Raw genomic sequence first — 14693 nt, 5'->3', positions numbered from 1 at the left:
TCTAAAACCTCTTTAACTGGATATATACTATGTAAAATTTTAAATGTAACTTCTTCTACTTTGTTATTTATACAACATATTTCATAAAAAACGGCAAGCTTTTTTCCAATTTATATGTATGAATACATTGGTCCATTTTAAATTATTATATACAACTGTATCACCTTTTACAATATTTCTAATATATTTATTAGTATAACTTTGTTTAATAATATCATATCTCCTAAAAAAAGGTTTTCTTTAACATATTTTCCTCCTTAAGATTTATTTCCATATGCTCCGATAAAATGAAGAAGCTGTTGAGATATATGGCATCAAGATACTCTTTTGGAGTATCTGGAAAATCAAATTTATCTAAAAATTAACTGTAAGATAATAAATACCGTTTAAATGTAGAAGTTGTCTAACTAATACAATATCATTTTCATACCATTTTTGGAAGCAGAGATATTTATTTTTATATTGAATACATCTATTATTCCATATAATATACTTGTTTGGGGAAAAATTGTGCTTAAATACCAGCATCCAGGCCAATAAAGCTTGTTAGTGAAATTTAGCTAATTTCACTGGAAGTTTGTCAATTTTAAAATCACAACTCAACAGAAATTCTATACCCCCTATCATGTCAAATATGTGTTTTGGAAAAGAATACCACATACTGTCCTTTTCTTTCATGAAGTAACCTATTCATTTTGAATGTATTGTTTAAAGTTTCAAAACGTAACACAGATAACCCACCTTTGCATTTTTGTTTACACTTAATTTCCTTTCTTAAATAGTGATGTCTATTTCTCCATAAAAAATTAAATAGTATTTTGTCTAATTCTTTTTATACATTTGATGGCATCTCTAGAGCTAAAGACACATAGACAGATCTTGATCTCCCTTTTGCTTTGGACAGTAAAACCCTACAATTTAGGGATGAATCTCTTTGAAGCCAGATATTAAATCTAGTCTTAGTTTTATTCATTATGAGTTGAAAATTAAGCTTATTGCGTTCATTTTCTTCTTTAGGAATGACAACCCGTAACTGTATGTTTAATAGGGATACTATGTAATTCTGTCAAATTGCATGTTTTAATTGGAAATAACACAGATTTATTCATATTCATTTTAAGACCTGATTAGACTGTAAAATATATGACAGCTACATGAAACAAGACGCGCGAAGCGGAAACACCGATGACGTAAATAATATGCGCCGGAGAAGTACGGTGCGGTGTTGACATCTGTCAGTTGCTGCAAGTCACACAGATTATAGCAATATTAACGTGAATATTAACGTGAATAGTCAGTTATATTATCTGGTAATAAGCGAACATCCGCTTCATTGTGTGTTTTCTTTTTTATTATTATTTCATAAATGTTCGCTTTTATCTCAAATCAACATCTTCGTGAAGGAAAACAGATAACTTAACGTTAATAAACAGCTGATTGTGCAGCGTCATTTCAAAATAATCAACAATACATGACAAAAACCCGACGAATGAGAAATGTGGATCGTTTATCTATTCGAGCTGTTTCTGATTTCCAGGAAGTTTCTTTAAACTAAGGTATGTTTTAAGCAAATACATTTATATTATCCATTTCTGTTGCGGTTAAATATATATATATTTTTTAAATAATTAGAGCCTTTAAGATTTAACGTTAGATAACTGCCATCTATTTATTTACGTTCTGCTTGAAATGTCTGCTTTCTGTCATATATCATGTTTGGAGTTTTAGTGTATAGTAAACACACACCTTAACGTTTAGTAATAGTGTCTGGATGCAGCCTTTATTATGCAAGCAGAGATCGCATCACTGAGATGGGTAGGGTTAGGGGTCGGGTTAGGTGAGTGCATTAAAAAGCATTTGATGCAGCTCAGATTGCACTGCACCAGGTCCAGACTCCTCTCGTTTAAGTAGCAGATAGGTTAATTTCCAAAAACATTACGTTGCCAATTGAGGTAAATTTGGTTTTATTCGCACATTCACTAAGTGACAGCTTGTGATACGCTTTCTCTATTGTTTACCGTGATACTTTGATTATTCGGTCTGAAATCTCATGCAAGTATGCCTTGAAAATAACATTAGCACTGTTTATTTGACTGAACAATGTTGTACTTTGATAGTCATTGGTTGCTAATATGATTTCCCCTATTTAGGATTTCGAAATAACACTTTTCTAAAATGATATTATTAAGGATAAAGTCAGAATGTGTGACTATAAAACCGACTTTACCTCAACACATCGCCATGTTGGTTGACAGCAAAATACCAGATGTTTTATGGCAGTAAACAGTTTTGCATTTGTGGACAGATAATTTAGTTTAGTCTTGTGATGCTTGACACATAAAACTAAAAACAGTCCTGTTTATGTCTTCCTTTCTGTTTGAGAAGTCATGTAGTATAATATACAATGAAAATGTACATCATTAAATGTCTACTTGTTCTGATGCACTGTATATGGCCAGATTGATAAAACTCTTAAATATGAAGTACTGAAATTATTCCTCAGAGATTTTTGTCCATATTGGCATGATAGCATCACACAGCTGCTGCAGATTTGTCAGCCTGATGTGAATCTCCTTTTCCACCACATCCCAAAGGTGCTATATTGGATTGAGATCTGGTGACTGTGGAGTCCATTTGAGCACATTCTTCTGTTTTATGTGTTACTGTATCCCCCTGTTTAAATCACACAATAACAGACAGTCCCACAACATAGTAGACTGAATACAAGCTATTTCGATTGTTTTCTAAATAATTAAAAGCCTATCATGGTAGACTTTGTAAGGGTAATATAATTGCTGTAGGTGATGCCAGCATCTATTGATCTCCCTGTGGTTCAGTTAATGTCGCAGCTGAACGTGGCCCTGGAGGATGAGCAGAAGGAGAGACGCTCTGCTGTCAGTGACCCTCCAGACTGTTTACCTGACAGGTTTGTTATTTTTTTGTTCTCCTCTTGAGCTCGGCAAAATTGTAAACATTGGCTGGACGTGTGCCTTGCTTGTTTGTTTGATTGCTTTATTTATAGAGCGCATTTAAATCAACAGATGTTGCCTAAAGTGCTTTATAAAACAACCAACATACAAAATCTTTATGTGTGTATATACAAATATGTAAAACAAATTTAATTTAAATTAATTACTATCAAAAGCAAGAGACAGACAGTGATTTTTTTTTTTAATGAGACTTGAAAGCACCCAAGGAAGAGCATGACCTGATATTTAAAGGCAGACCATTCCAGAGACGAGGTGCTGCGACAGTCCTCTTTTGATTTTAATCGTGATTTGGGAACAACTAGCTGAAAGTGGTTTTCCAACCTAACTGGCCTCAAGTATGCCAGTGAAGAAGCTCACCAAGATAAGTAGGTGCCAGACTATTTAAACCTTTAAAAACTAATAACAATAACTTGTATTCAATCCTAAATTGGACTGTGAGCCAGTGAAGGGATGATAAAACCGCCGAGATATTAGAATTTGTTTTTGTCCCAGTTAAAAGCCAGGCAGCTGCATTTTGAACCAGCTTCAGGCATACAATTGAAGCCTGTGAAACTCCTATATACAAAGAGTTGCAGTAATCCAACAAAAATGTTAATGATGGTTTCCAACTCCTTAAAAGACAGAAAAAGCTTCAAGTTATCAATGTTCCTTAATTGATAGAAACCACTTTTGACGATGGTCACACTTTATTTTGATGGTCCGTTTGTTGAATATAAGTTACATTGCATTTACATGCCAACTAATTCTCATTAGATTATATGTAGATTGTTAGGTTGGGGTTAGGGTTGGGGTTAGTGTAAGTTGACATGTACTTGCAAAGTTTCTTATAGTCCGTTAAATGTCTGTTTAGCAGAAGTATCAAATTAAGGAGACAGTCTACTAATACTCAAATGGGCCATGAAAATAAAGTGTTACCGAATATATTTCCTTGTCAAGCTTTAACTCAGTATCAAAAATAACTCCAAGACTTTTAGCGTGACTGTGGACATTTGTATTGTGATCTTTCACCCCACAGTTTGCATTGTGAGCCGTCCGTCATCGCCACAGACACAAGCCCCTCCCCTTCTAGTAATGGAGTGAACCTCCTGTCATTGCCATGGGAGATCGTGACTCAGATCGCCTCACATCTCCCGGCGCAGTGTGTCATCAATGTGCTGCCAAAGGTAATTATTACTTAAGTTTATAAGTAAAAGAAAGCAACAACGTTGAGAAAAATATTCAGTAAACAAACATTCAAAACCAAAACACTGTTTAAAATATGTATTTCTTGCATATTAATATATAGTAATGCATAGTAATATTAAAGGGGCACCTATGATGAAAATTATCTTTTGTAAGCTGTATGGACAGAACTGTCTGTAGGTATAGTGTGTCCACAAATCATATTGGAGTGATTAGAAACCCAACAATCTCTTTTTTAGGTGTCCTGACCTTAAAATAGGACTCAAATCTAAGTGATTTTAGGCCCATCGCATGTGATGTAGGAGTGCGGTTTGCCCACCCACCGACTTGATTGACAGGCGCCATGTTTCTATTACAATAAGAATACACTTGTCCACAAAACTTTTTTTTTCACATAAACTGGTATTAAAATAAATGTTCCAACTCTGTGATTTTCTATAAGTTAAAAAGTCTTTAAAACAGAGGATGTTTGTAAAAAAGAGAGTAAAACTGCCATGTAATTCTTAACCACTATAATCACCATGGCATGGTATTTTTGACTAATGAGCTGTATTTCAGCTTCATCCGTGTCTGTCTCTATCACTGACTGCTGTTTATCTGATGTAATGCATGAGAAGCAGACATGCACGTGGGAATGGTGGTGGTGTATGGAATCAGTTTAGTCTCAAAAGAAATTCATGCAAAAGACACGATGTACACATGCGTAGCCAAATTCACGTGCATAAAATCAAATTCATGTGCGTAAAATATTTATTTATATTCACAAAAAATTTTCACGTGCTCAAAATAAAAATACATTTTCATAAAATACGTTTCACAAATACAAAACACCATTTGCAAATGTATAAGAGTGTACAAAAAGTTTTGAATGTTTAAAACTTGCGAGTTTATCCTGAATGAGAATGTGCAAATCCTCTTTCACGTACGACTCCCCCTGGATACGTGTGTGTGTATTATTGAGACTTTCCTGCCAGAGGCAGGGTAACTCGTACCTTTCAGCCAATCAGAGGAGAGCTGTAGTCAATGACACCAACTCTGCGCTTCATTTGCGCAGACTGTTTCTCTCCAGCATGGCGAACGGAGAAAGCAGCTTAATAGTAATAATAGTAATTCTTGTCTTTTTAAATTTAATGAATTAATTTTACCGTTTGTACTTTATCACCACAGCCACGTGTCAGTACAATAATAAAAGAAGACGCTTCAATTCCGTTAAGTCAGGTTTATTTTGTACATTAACATAACAGATATCCATACAGCAGTGGATATTAATGTGTATCCTGTCACATTTTCTGTGAAAAAACAGTGCACTGCGTTTTTGTATGTGTGTTTGTGCGTTAACTTTGTAACAGCATTGTGTGTGACCCATTATTGCAGAAAGGCTTGAATTAACTCCACAACAAATACATCAAATAATCATTGGGAAAGCTGTTACTGTAGTATTTCTCACAAATGTTACTCGAGATCTGCTTCCTTTATGTCTGTCACTGTGCTGTTTATCTGACACAGCCAAGGTGGAGATTGAGACACTCTGACAGGTATGTGGGAATGGTGGGCGGGGTGAGCTTGTATTAAAGGCACAGGCAACAAAAACAGCTACACAGTGTTCAGAGCAGAAAATTCCAGCATTCTGAAAGGTCTAATAAATAATCTGATGGGTGTTTTGAGCTAAAACTTTACAGACACATTCTGGAGACAGAAAAGACTTTTCTTAAAACTTGAAAAGGGGTCAAATATTTGCCCTTTAAGTGTATAGGTTGTCCTCGAAGTCCTCGATGGTTGGCATCCCATTGTAATGTATCCCTCTGTTTCGTAATCCTCAGGTGTGCCAGACGCTGGGAAAGGTTGGCGAGGATCGTTTGGCCTGGCAGCTTCGGACTCAGAAACTCTGTGGCCCGGCAGCATCCTTCCCAGTCGGACCAAAGCAGGATTTTGATTGGTCCAGAGCCTGCTTGGAAATGGAGGAGCTGATTGGCCACTGGAAAGGACAGGGGACTCCGACGGAGAAACAGGAAATGGTGGAAGACAGACAAGAAGTGGCAGCTGAAGCCGTAAATGGCGAAGCCCCGGCAGCGGAGGCTAACATGGTCCAAATGCAACTGGATGTTGATTTAAATGCACAGATTCAATCCCAGAATGCCTCATCCAGCACTTCTTCTCCGCTCGAGCACATGGTCCTCCCCTCAGGGCACATCGCGGATGTGAATTGTGTCCTCCTGCTGGGGGGTGCTGGGGCTGTGTGTGCCTCCGGCTCCAGGGACCGGAATGTAAACCTGTGGGACCTGAATGAGGGTCCGAGAGGTGCGTTAATGCACACTCTGGGGGGACGTGGCACTATCAGTACCCATCGGGGATGGGTGTGGTGTCTGGCGTCCAGTGGACCTCTTCTGGCCTCGGGATCGTTCGACAGCATGGTAAAGCTCTGGGATCTGCAGGCCGGAGGAGCAGAGCGAGGACTCATCCAGTGTAAAGCGGCAGTGCTGTGTCTGTCCTGCGAGCGGGACACGGTGCTGGCCGGATCACATGACCAGAGGCTGAGCATCTACGACACACGAGGTGAGACACAGACAGATATATTGAAGTATGAAGAAATATATTGTCACACACAAATTCTTTAGAAATTTTTCTGGTTTCTGGTTCGGTCATCTATAGTGGCGATGGTATCTTAAAGGGGCGTACCTCTATGATATCAAACTTTAATGTGTAATGTAGCTTTGTGAACATAAACAACATCTCTGAATGTAATACGCTCAAAGCTCAATGCAAAGGGAGACCTTGACATTTACAGAGTTAGCTTAGCAAAGCCTAAAGTGAACAAAGGTTAGGGACTACAAAAAAATACATCCGGGCTAGTGAGATCACTAGGGCTTTCGGTTACACGCATTCACCTCCTGCACACACCCTGCACAGAGTTACTGTAATGTTACAGCAGAGAAAGCTAAAATGGCGTCCAAGTGGTTCTATTTCCACAGAGCTTCTTCTGTTTTTGTATTTGGGCTTCCAAAGGACACGGCACAAAGACAGAAGTGCTTACAGTTGAATTTTAAATATGTTCCAGAGAAATATAATAACTATATAGCTCTAGCAATTGACAAAGGAGAACTTCCAGAATCTTTCCTAGTTCAGTGCTGGATTCTGTTAAAACTCCATTAACCATAATGGAAGAAACTGTGGATTGTAAGCTAGAGGATGACACGGAAGGGAATTTTCACTCCCATCCTGTTCCACTCCCACAGAAAGAAATCTTGTCCCGTCCCACTCCCAGACCAAAGCCTATTCCGCTCCTGTTTAAAATGCCTTCCACTCCTGTACCATAAAAACTGTAAAAGAATAAATATAAAATAAGCAGAAACAAAACTTTTATTGTTATTTTTTCCCCAATTTCTGTTTAACAAAGATATTTTTTTAACATTTCTAAACACAATAGTTTTAATAACTCATCTCTATTATTGTTTTATTTTATCTTTGCCATGATGACAGTAAATAATATTTGACTAGATATTTTTCAAGACACTTCTATACAGCTTAAAGTGACATTTAAAGGCTTAACTAGGTTAATTAGGTTAACTAGGCAGGTTAGGGTAATTAGGCAAGTTATTGTATAACGATGGTTTGTGCTGTAGACTATCGGAAAAAAATAGCTTAAAGGGGCTAATAATTTTGTCCCTAAAATGGTGTTTAAAAAATTCAAATTTGCTTTTATTCTAGCCGAAATGAAATAAAAAATACTTTCTCCAGAAGAAAAAATATCATCAGACATACTGTGAAAATGTCCTTCTCTGTTAAACATCACTTAGGAAATATTTAAAAAAGAAAAAAAATCAAAAGGGTGGCGAACAGTTCTGACTTCAACTGTAAATCAGCTTATTGGATCAATAAATCAGCATAAAAGTGTTAAATCAGCATATCATGACACTGAAAACTAGAATGAAGATGCTGGAAATTCAGCTTCGCATCATGTTGCTGTCATCACAGGACTAATTCATTTCATTCAATTGTACTGCAACAGTATTTGACAATTTCACTGTTATTTATAATTTTTAATCAAGTATAAACATCCTCAGTGAGCAAAAGAAACTGTTTAAACACATCAACAAATCTCATGTACTGTCACACAGCCGCAAATCCTCTGGTCAAGAGTCTCCGTCTTCATAGTGATGCAGTGTTGTGTCTGGCGGCTGATGACCAGTTCATCCTATCAGGCAGTAAAGACCAAAGCGTGGCTCTGTTCGACCGCAGGGCTGGAAAACTCCTGCAGAAAGTACAGGTACTACAAACACACTGTGCTGGATACTTACTAGGTATCTTACATTACTACTCCACCTAATTATTTTAACTTCTACATTTCAGAACAGAACATTTTTATTTATTCATTCAATGTTTTTAGTTTATTTTGGCGGTTCATTCCGCAGTGGCGACCCCAGATTAATAAAGGGACTACGCTGTAAAGAAAGTGAATGAATGAATGAATATTTTTATTTTATTTGGTTCTCAGTTTTTACACATTGACATGCATTGAAATTCTTAACAAGCACAACATTGCTGCATTTACTAAATCAACAAATTAAAAGCCAAGAAAATTAATGAATGAATGTATTCGAATATGATTCAGTTTCTCTAGGAACTGTGTCACAATATGAAAAAAAACAAAAAAAACAATGGTCACAATTTCACGTAGACTACAGTGAGTCGATCTGTTTAATAATTTCACAAATCGCACCCGCAGCAGTAGTGTGTAACGTCCGGTGTGTCTGTCCTGCAGTTGAGCTCGTATCTGCTGTCCGTAAGCTTCAGTGGATCAGAGGTTTGGGCTGGTGATAATCGTGGACTCCTGCACACCTTCTCCATGAGCAGCAGCTGCCTGACGCCTGTACAGCAGTTTAAAACACACACTTCACTGGTCACCGGCGTTCACTACACCCCTGGCGCTCTCTACACCTGCTCATCCGACCGCTCCATCAAGGTCAGTCAGTCATTAGTTCATGCTCAATGACATTTATATGAAGTTATCTTCAGCCCCTGTCTTTTGTTCTCTGCAGATCCACCTCCCATCTGCTCCACCAAAAACACTCTGCACACTCCACCATCAGGCCGGAGTCAATGGGGTTGGTGGACATTCTTAACTTCTTCTATTCTTTTCTCTTTTTTTCCCTCAAAGATTTTAGACTTTTTTCCCAGTGAGCTTGTGTGTATTCATTTGCATAAATGTGACATTATTATTATTATTATTATTATTATTTATAATTTTACAGTAGAGTCCTATTTCAAATAAATGAAACAAAAATCAGGACACATATTGAGTGGCACAGCTATTTTCAACAGAAGTAAAAATGTGAATTAAATAATTCAGTGACATTGCACTTTGTACCACAGAAGTAAATGACATCAATATACTTAAATAGAAACAGTTGCTGTAAGTTAAATACTTATTCAACAATATTAGTTATTACAGATTTTAATATATTTATTTTTCATTAGTGATACATAGTACTTATTTAGCTTATTAAATATGTACTTATACCTGTAGTATACACACACACACACATACTCACCGGCCACTTTATTAGGTACACCTTACTAGTACCGGATTGGATCCCATTTTGCCTTCAGAACTGCCTTAAACCTTCGTGGCGTAGATTCAACAAGGTGCTGGAAATATTCCTCAGAGATTGTGATCCATATTGACATGACAGCATCATGCAGTTGCTGCAGATTTGTCGGCTGCACATCCATGATGCGAACCTCCCATTACACATCCCTAAGGTGGTGTTTTGGATTGAGATCTGGTGACTGCTGAGGCCATTTGACGTTGACATGATGCATAATTGGTACTAATGGGCCCAAAGTGTGAACCATTGATACAAGGCAGGATGGATCTATGCTTTCATGTTGTTGACAGAAATCGAGACTCATCAGACCAGACGACGTCTTACCGACCTTTAGTTGTCCAGTTCTGTTGAGCTTGTGTGAATTGTAGCCTCAGTTTCCTGTTCTTAGATGACAGGACTGGCACCCATTGTGGTTTTCTGCTGCTATAGCCTATCTGCCACTCACTGGATATTTTCTCTTTTTCGGACCATTCTCTGTAAACCCTAGAGATGGTTGTGCGTGAAAATCCCAGTAGATCAGCAGTTTCTGAAATACACAGACCAGCCCGTCTGGCACCAATGATAATGCTACGTTCAAAGTCCCTTAAATCACCTTTCTTCCCCATTCTGATGCTTGGTTTGAACTGCAGCAGATCGTCTTGACCATGTCTACATGCCTAAATGCATTGAGCTACTGTCATTTGATTGGCTGATTAGAAATTTGCGTTAATGAGCAGTTGGACAAGTGTACCTAATAAAGTGGCCGGTGATTATATATATTTATATATTAGTATTTTTTAAATGATGCGTTTTATTCTGACTTGAATGACTTATTCAGCTGAATCTGATCAAATTTATTTGCAAATTGTACCTGGAAAATGTACCTAAATGAACCCTACTTAGTTCCTGTTGACAATATTTTTTATTTATAAATGGAAAATGAACATTGCAAACCCAAAAACTGATCATTTAAAACAAATTAATTGTCTAAAATGAAACAAAAAACAAATCAGAAGAAACTCACATTATGCAACATTAAATGAAAGAAATAGTTCACCCAAAAATGAACGTTCGTCATCTTTTACTCACCCTTCACTGGTTCCAAACCTTTATATAGTCTCTTTATATTGTGTGTTGTTAAGAAGAACTGAAAACCTGTAACTATTGACTCCCATAGTCGAAAAATCAATGGAGGTCAATATTAGTCCCTCTCACACCTACAAAGGTCTGTATGTGTAAACAGGCCCTTTATGAAAATACCGGTAAATTGGTTCCGTCAATTTTCCATCAAGAGAAGTTGTAACATTATCGGTAATTTGCCAGAAGGCTGCGCTGTGTGAAGGCAGAAGGAAAATTGCCGGAAAGAGCGCGTGGGCGATTAGAACATGCTGACGTGAGACGTCTACTCCAGCCAATCAGACACATTCACATCCGTGCTGTTTAGGAAAATAAAAGCCTTTGAATATCTTTCCAGACACATTTAGCTGCTAGATGTTAGCCGGATAATGTTTATATGTTCCCTCTGAATGCAAACTGTGTAAATAATTATCGATAAGATGCTTATAGTAAACCGCTGTTTGTTTACCTTCAAGCTCTGCTAGTTTAGTTGCTTGACGCGGGTGCACATGAAGTGAAGTAGTGCTCCACTGAGCACCAGTACACACACACATACATATTTTGTACATTTCGACATGCGAAAGTGTTCCTCCTTTCATCCAAGTTGCTCACAATACTTATCCATATACAGAATTTGTAATGTAGTCAAGTGTGTAAACATTTAGCTTTGGTTCGCGGTTCCGCCTTTGGATGTCTCCAGGACAAAACAGCTACATGAATGCTAAAGGTTCATTCATTTACTTTCTTGTCGGCTTAGTCCCCTTATTAATCTGGGGTCGCCACAGCGGAATGAACCGCCAACTTATCCAGCAGGTTTTTACGCAGTGGATGCCCTTCTCTGGGAAACACCCCCACACACACATTCACTACGGACAATTTAGCCTACCCAATTCACCTGTACTGCATGTTTTTGGACTGTGGGGGAAACCCACGCGAACACAGGGAGAACATGCAAACTCCACACAGAAACACCAACTGAGCCGAGGCTCGACCCAGGGACCTTCTTGCTGTGAGGCTACAGCACTACCTACTGCGCCACTGCCTCGCCCAATGCTAAAGCTTTAGAAAGTGAAATCATCAATAAAAGCCCGACACCTACTATGTTTAAAAAAAGCGAAGCTATTTAGAGCTGATTTCTGGTTGATGATGTCAGAATTTACCAGTGTTTTGGAATGGATGTGTGAATGGTCTTTTCCGGAAAAATTCAGGAGTGTCCTCGCCTGTGTGAAGAGCGAATTTTTTAATTTACCAGTAAAGTCGTTCTGGAAATTTTCCGGATATTTACTGGTATCACTGTGTTAAAAAGGCTATTGTTTACCGGTTTTCAGCTTTCTTTAAAATATTTCCTTTGTGTTCATCAGTAGAAAGAAACTCGTAAAGGTTTGAATCAATTAAAGGGTCCATAAATTGTTAATTTTAGTGTTAACAGAAGACTTAAAAGACAAATGCATCATGAGTCATACATTTTTTAAAAGCCATTATAAAACTAGGTGCCACATTCCCGCTTATTATGTGTGCCCCATAAATATTCTTGCGCTGTTGTTTTTATTGTGCCTATAGAAAAAAAACAGCATACCCTGTGAACGTCTATACCAGGGGTGGCCAACCCTGTTCCCGGAGAGCCACCTTTCTCCAGATTTCAGTTGCATACCATATCAAACACACCTGAACCAATTAATCAGGACCTGAACACCATGTGATAATTACAGGCAGGTGTGTTTGATATGGGTTGCAACTGAAATCTGCAGGAAAGTGGCTCTCCAGGAACAGGGTTGGCCACCCCTGATCTATACATTTAATCACATTTCACCCTGCTTTCAAAAGACCTTGAGGATAAAGGCACAGGTTTGGAGAAGGCTACAAAAACATTTCAACGGCTGGGAAAGTTATCTGTAATGTGATTTGATTTCAGGCTGTACGATAAATACAGTTATTTCTAGCAGGCACACAACATCAGAAGACTTTAATATTAGGTTAGATTTAGGTCGTGATGTCGGGTGACCAAAATTCAATGTGTTAAAAAGAGACCAAAATCCAACGTTATATTGACGTCGAATACTGACATTTATTCAACCGAAATCCAACATTTGATAGAAGTCATAGTGGTAACGTCCACACAACGTCAAGCTGTAATATCATTAGACGTTGAAATTTGGTTGATTTTAGGTTGTGTTGGAAAGTGACCAAAATCCAACGTCAAGCCAACATCTTAAACCAACGTCATATTGATGTCAAGTACTGACATTTATTCGTCACGTATGGCAACCAATATCCAACGTCTGATAGACGTCATAGTGGTAACGTCCACACAATGTCTAGCTGTAACATCATTAGACGTTGATATTTGGTTGATTTTAGGTTGTGAGAGAGAAAATGACCAAAATTCAACGCGAGCCAACATCTTAAACCAACGTCATATTGATGTCAAGTACTGACATTTATTCGTCACGTATGGCAACCAATATCCAACGTCTGATAGACGTCATAGTGGTAACGTCCACACAATGTCTAGCTGTAACATCATTAGACGTTGATATTTGGTTGATTTTAGGTTGTGAGAGAGAAAATGACCAAAATTCAACGCGAGCCAACATCTTAAACCAACGTCATATTGATGTCAAGTACTGACATTTATTCGTCAGGTATAGCAACCTAAACCCAACATCTGATAGATGTCATAGTGGTAACGTCCACACAACATCAAGCTGTAATTTCATTAGACGTTGAAATTTGGTTGATTTTAGGTTGTGTTGGAAAGTGACCAAAATCCAACGTTAAGCCAACATCTTAAACCAACGTCATATTGACATCAAGTACTGACACTTATTCTTCACGTATGGCAACCAATATCCAACGTCTGATAGACGTCATAGTGGTAACGTCCACACAATGTCAAGCTATAACATCATTAGACGTTGATATTTGGTTGATTTTAGGTTGTGAGAGAAAAAAATGACCAAAATTCAACGTCGAGCCAACATCTTAAACCAACGTCATATTGATGTCAAGTACAGACATTTATTCTTCAGGTATAGCAACCAAACTCCAACGTCTGATTAACGTCATAGTGGTAACGTCCACACAATGTCAAGCTGTAACATCATTAGACGTTGATATTTGGTTGATTTTAGGTTGTGAGAGAGAAAGTGACCAAAATCCAACGTCTGATAGATGTCATAGTGGTAACGTCCACACAACATCAAGCTGTAATATCATTAGACGTTGATATGTGGTTGATTTTAGGTTGTGAGAGAGAAAATTACCAAAATTCAACGTCGAGCCAACATCTTAAACCAACGTCATATTGATGTCAAGTACTGACATTTATTTATCAGGTATGGCAACCAAAAACCAACATCTGATAGATGTCATAGTGGTAACGTCCACACAATGTCAAGCTGTAACATAATTAGACGTTGATATTTGGTTGATTTTAGGTTGTGAGTAAGAAAATTACCAAAATCCAACGTCTGATAGATGTCATAGTGGTAACGTCCACACAACATCAAGCTGTAATATCATTAGACGTTGAAATTTGGTTGTTTTTAGGTTGTGTTGGAAAGTGACCAAAATCCAACATCTGTCTGACGTTGGGTTCTGATGTCAACCCGATTTTCATTTCCACCCAAAATGCAATGTCCCCACGACATTGGGGTACAACATCAATCTGATGTCATCTTGACGTCTTGTGCCTGCTGGGTTATTTCAAAGGGGTATGCTGATTTTCTATCGGCTCTTGAGCTGTGTGTACTTCTGCTCATTGTGTTCCTCTGTTCAGTTAAGTGTTAAAGGAGGGACTCTGGCCATCGCTTCTGGAGAC

General features: G+C 37.9%; 1 protein-coding gene across 2 annotated transcripts in view; it reads left to right on the top strand.

Annotated features, from left to right (window-relative positions):
- The first annotated feature begins 1192 nt into the window (after window positions 1–1192).
- fbxw9 (F-box and WD repeat domain containing 9) overlaps window positions 1193–14693 on the top strand; it is a 15517-nt gene continuing 2016 nt past the window's right edge. Inside the window, exons 1-8 of one of the 2 annotated variants that reach the window (XM_002661103.7) lie at window positions 1193–1556; window positions 2838–2926; window positions 4006–4153; window positions 5993–6725; window positions 8288–8436; window positions 8932–9132; window positions 9209–9274; window positions 14652–14693. The exon at window positions 14652–14693 is cut by the window's right edge and continues 2016 nt beyond it. In XM_002661103.7, the coding sequence (XP_002661149.1) occupies window positions 2841–2926; window positions 4006–4153; window positions 5993–6725; window positions 8288–8436; window positions 8932–9132; window positions 9209–9274; window positions 14652–14693 (1425 nt within the window). In that variant the 5' untranslated portion in view covers window positions 1193–1556; window positions 2838–2840. Of the gene's footprint in view, window positions 1557–2801; window positions 2927–4005; window positions 4154–5992; window positions 6726–8287; window positions 8437–8931; window positions 9133–9208; window positions 9275–14651 lie in introns of both variants that reach the window. The other variant, XM_068218759.2, reaches the window with a different exon arrangement.

This window comes from Danio rerio, chromosome 3 (genome assembly GCF_049306965.1).
Source record: "Danio rerio strain Tuebingen ecotype United States chromosome 3, GRCz12tu, whole genome shotgun sequence".
NCBI classification, from domain to species: domain Eukaryota; kingdom Metazoa; phylum Chordata; class Actinopteri; order Cypriniformes; family Danionidae; genus Danio; species Danio rerio.
Note: the sequence above shows the minus strand (reverse complement) of the source record. Positions and strands in the feature narration are given on the sequence as shown.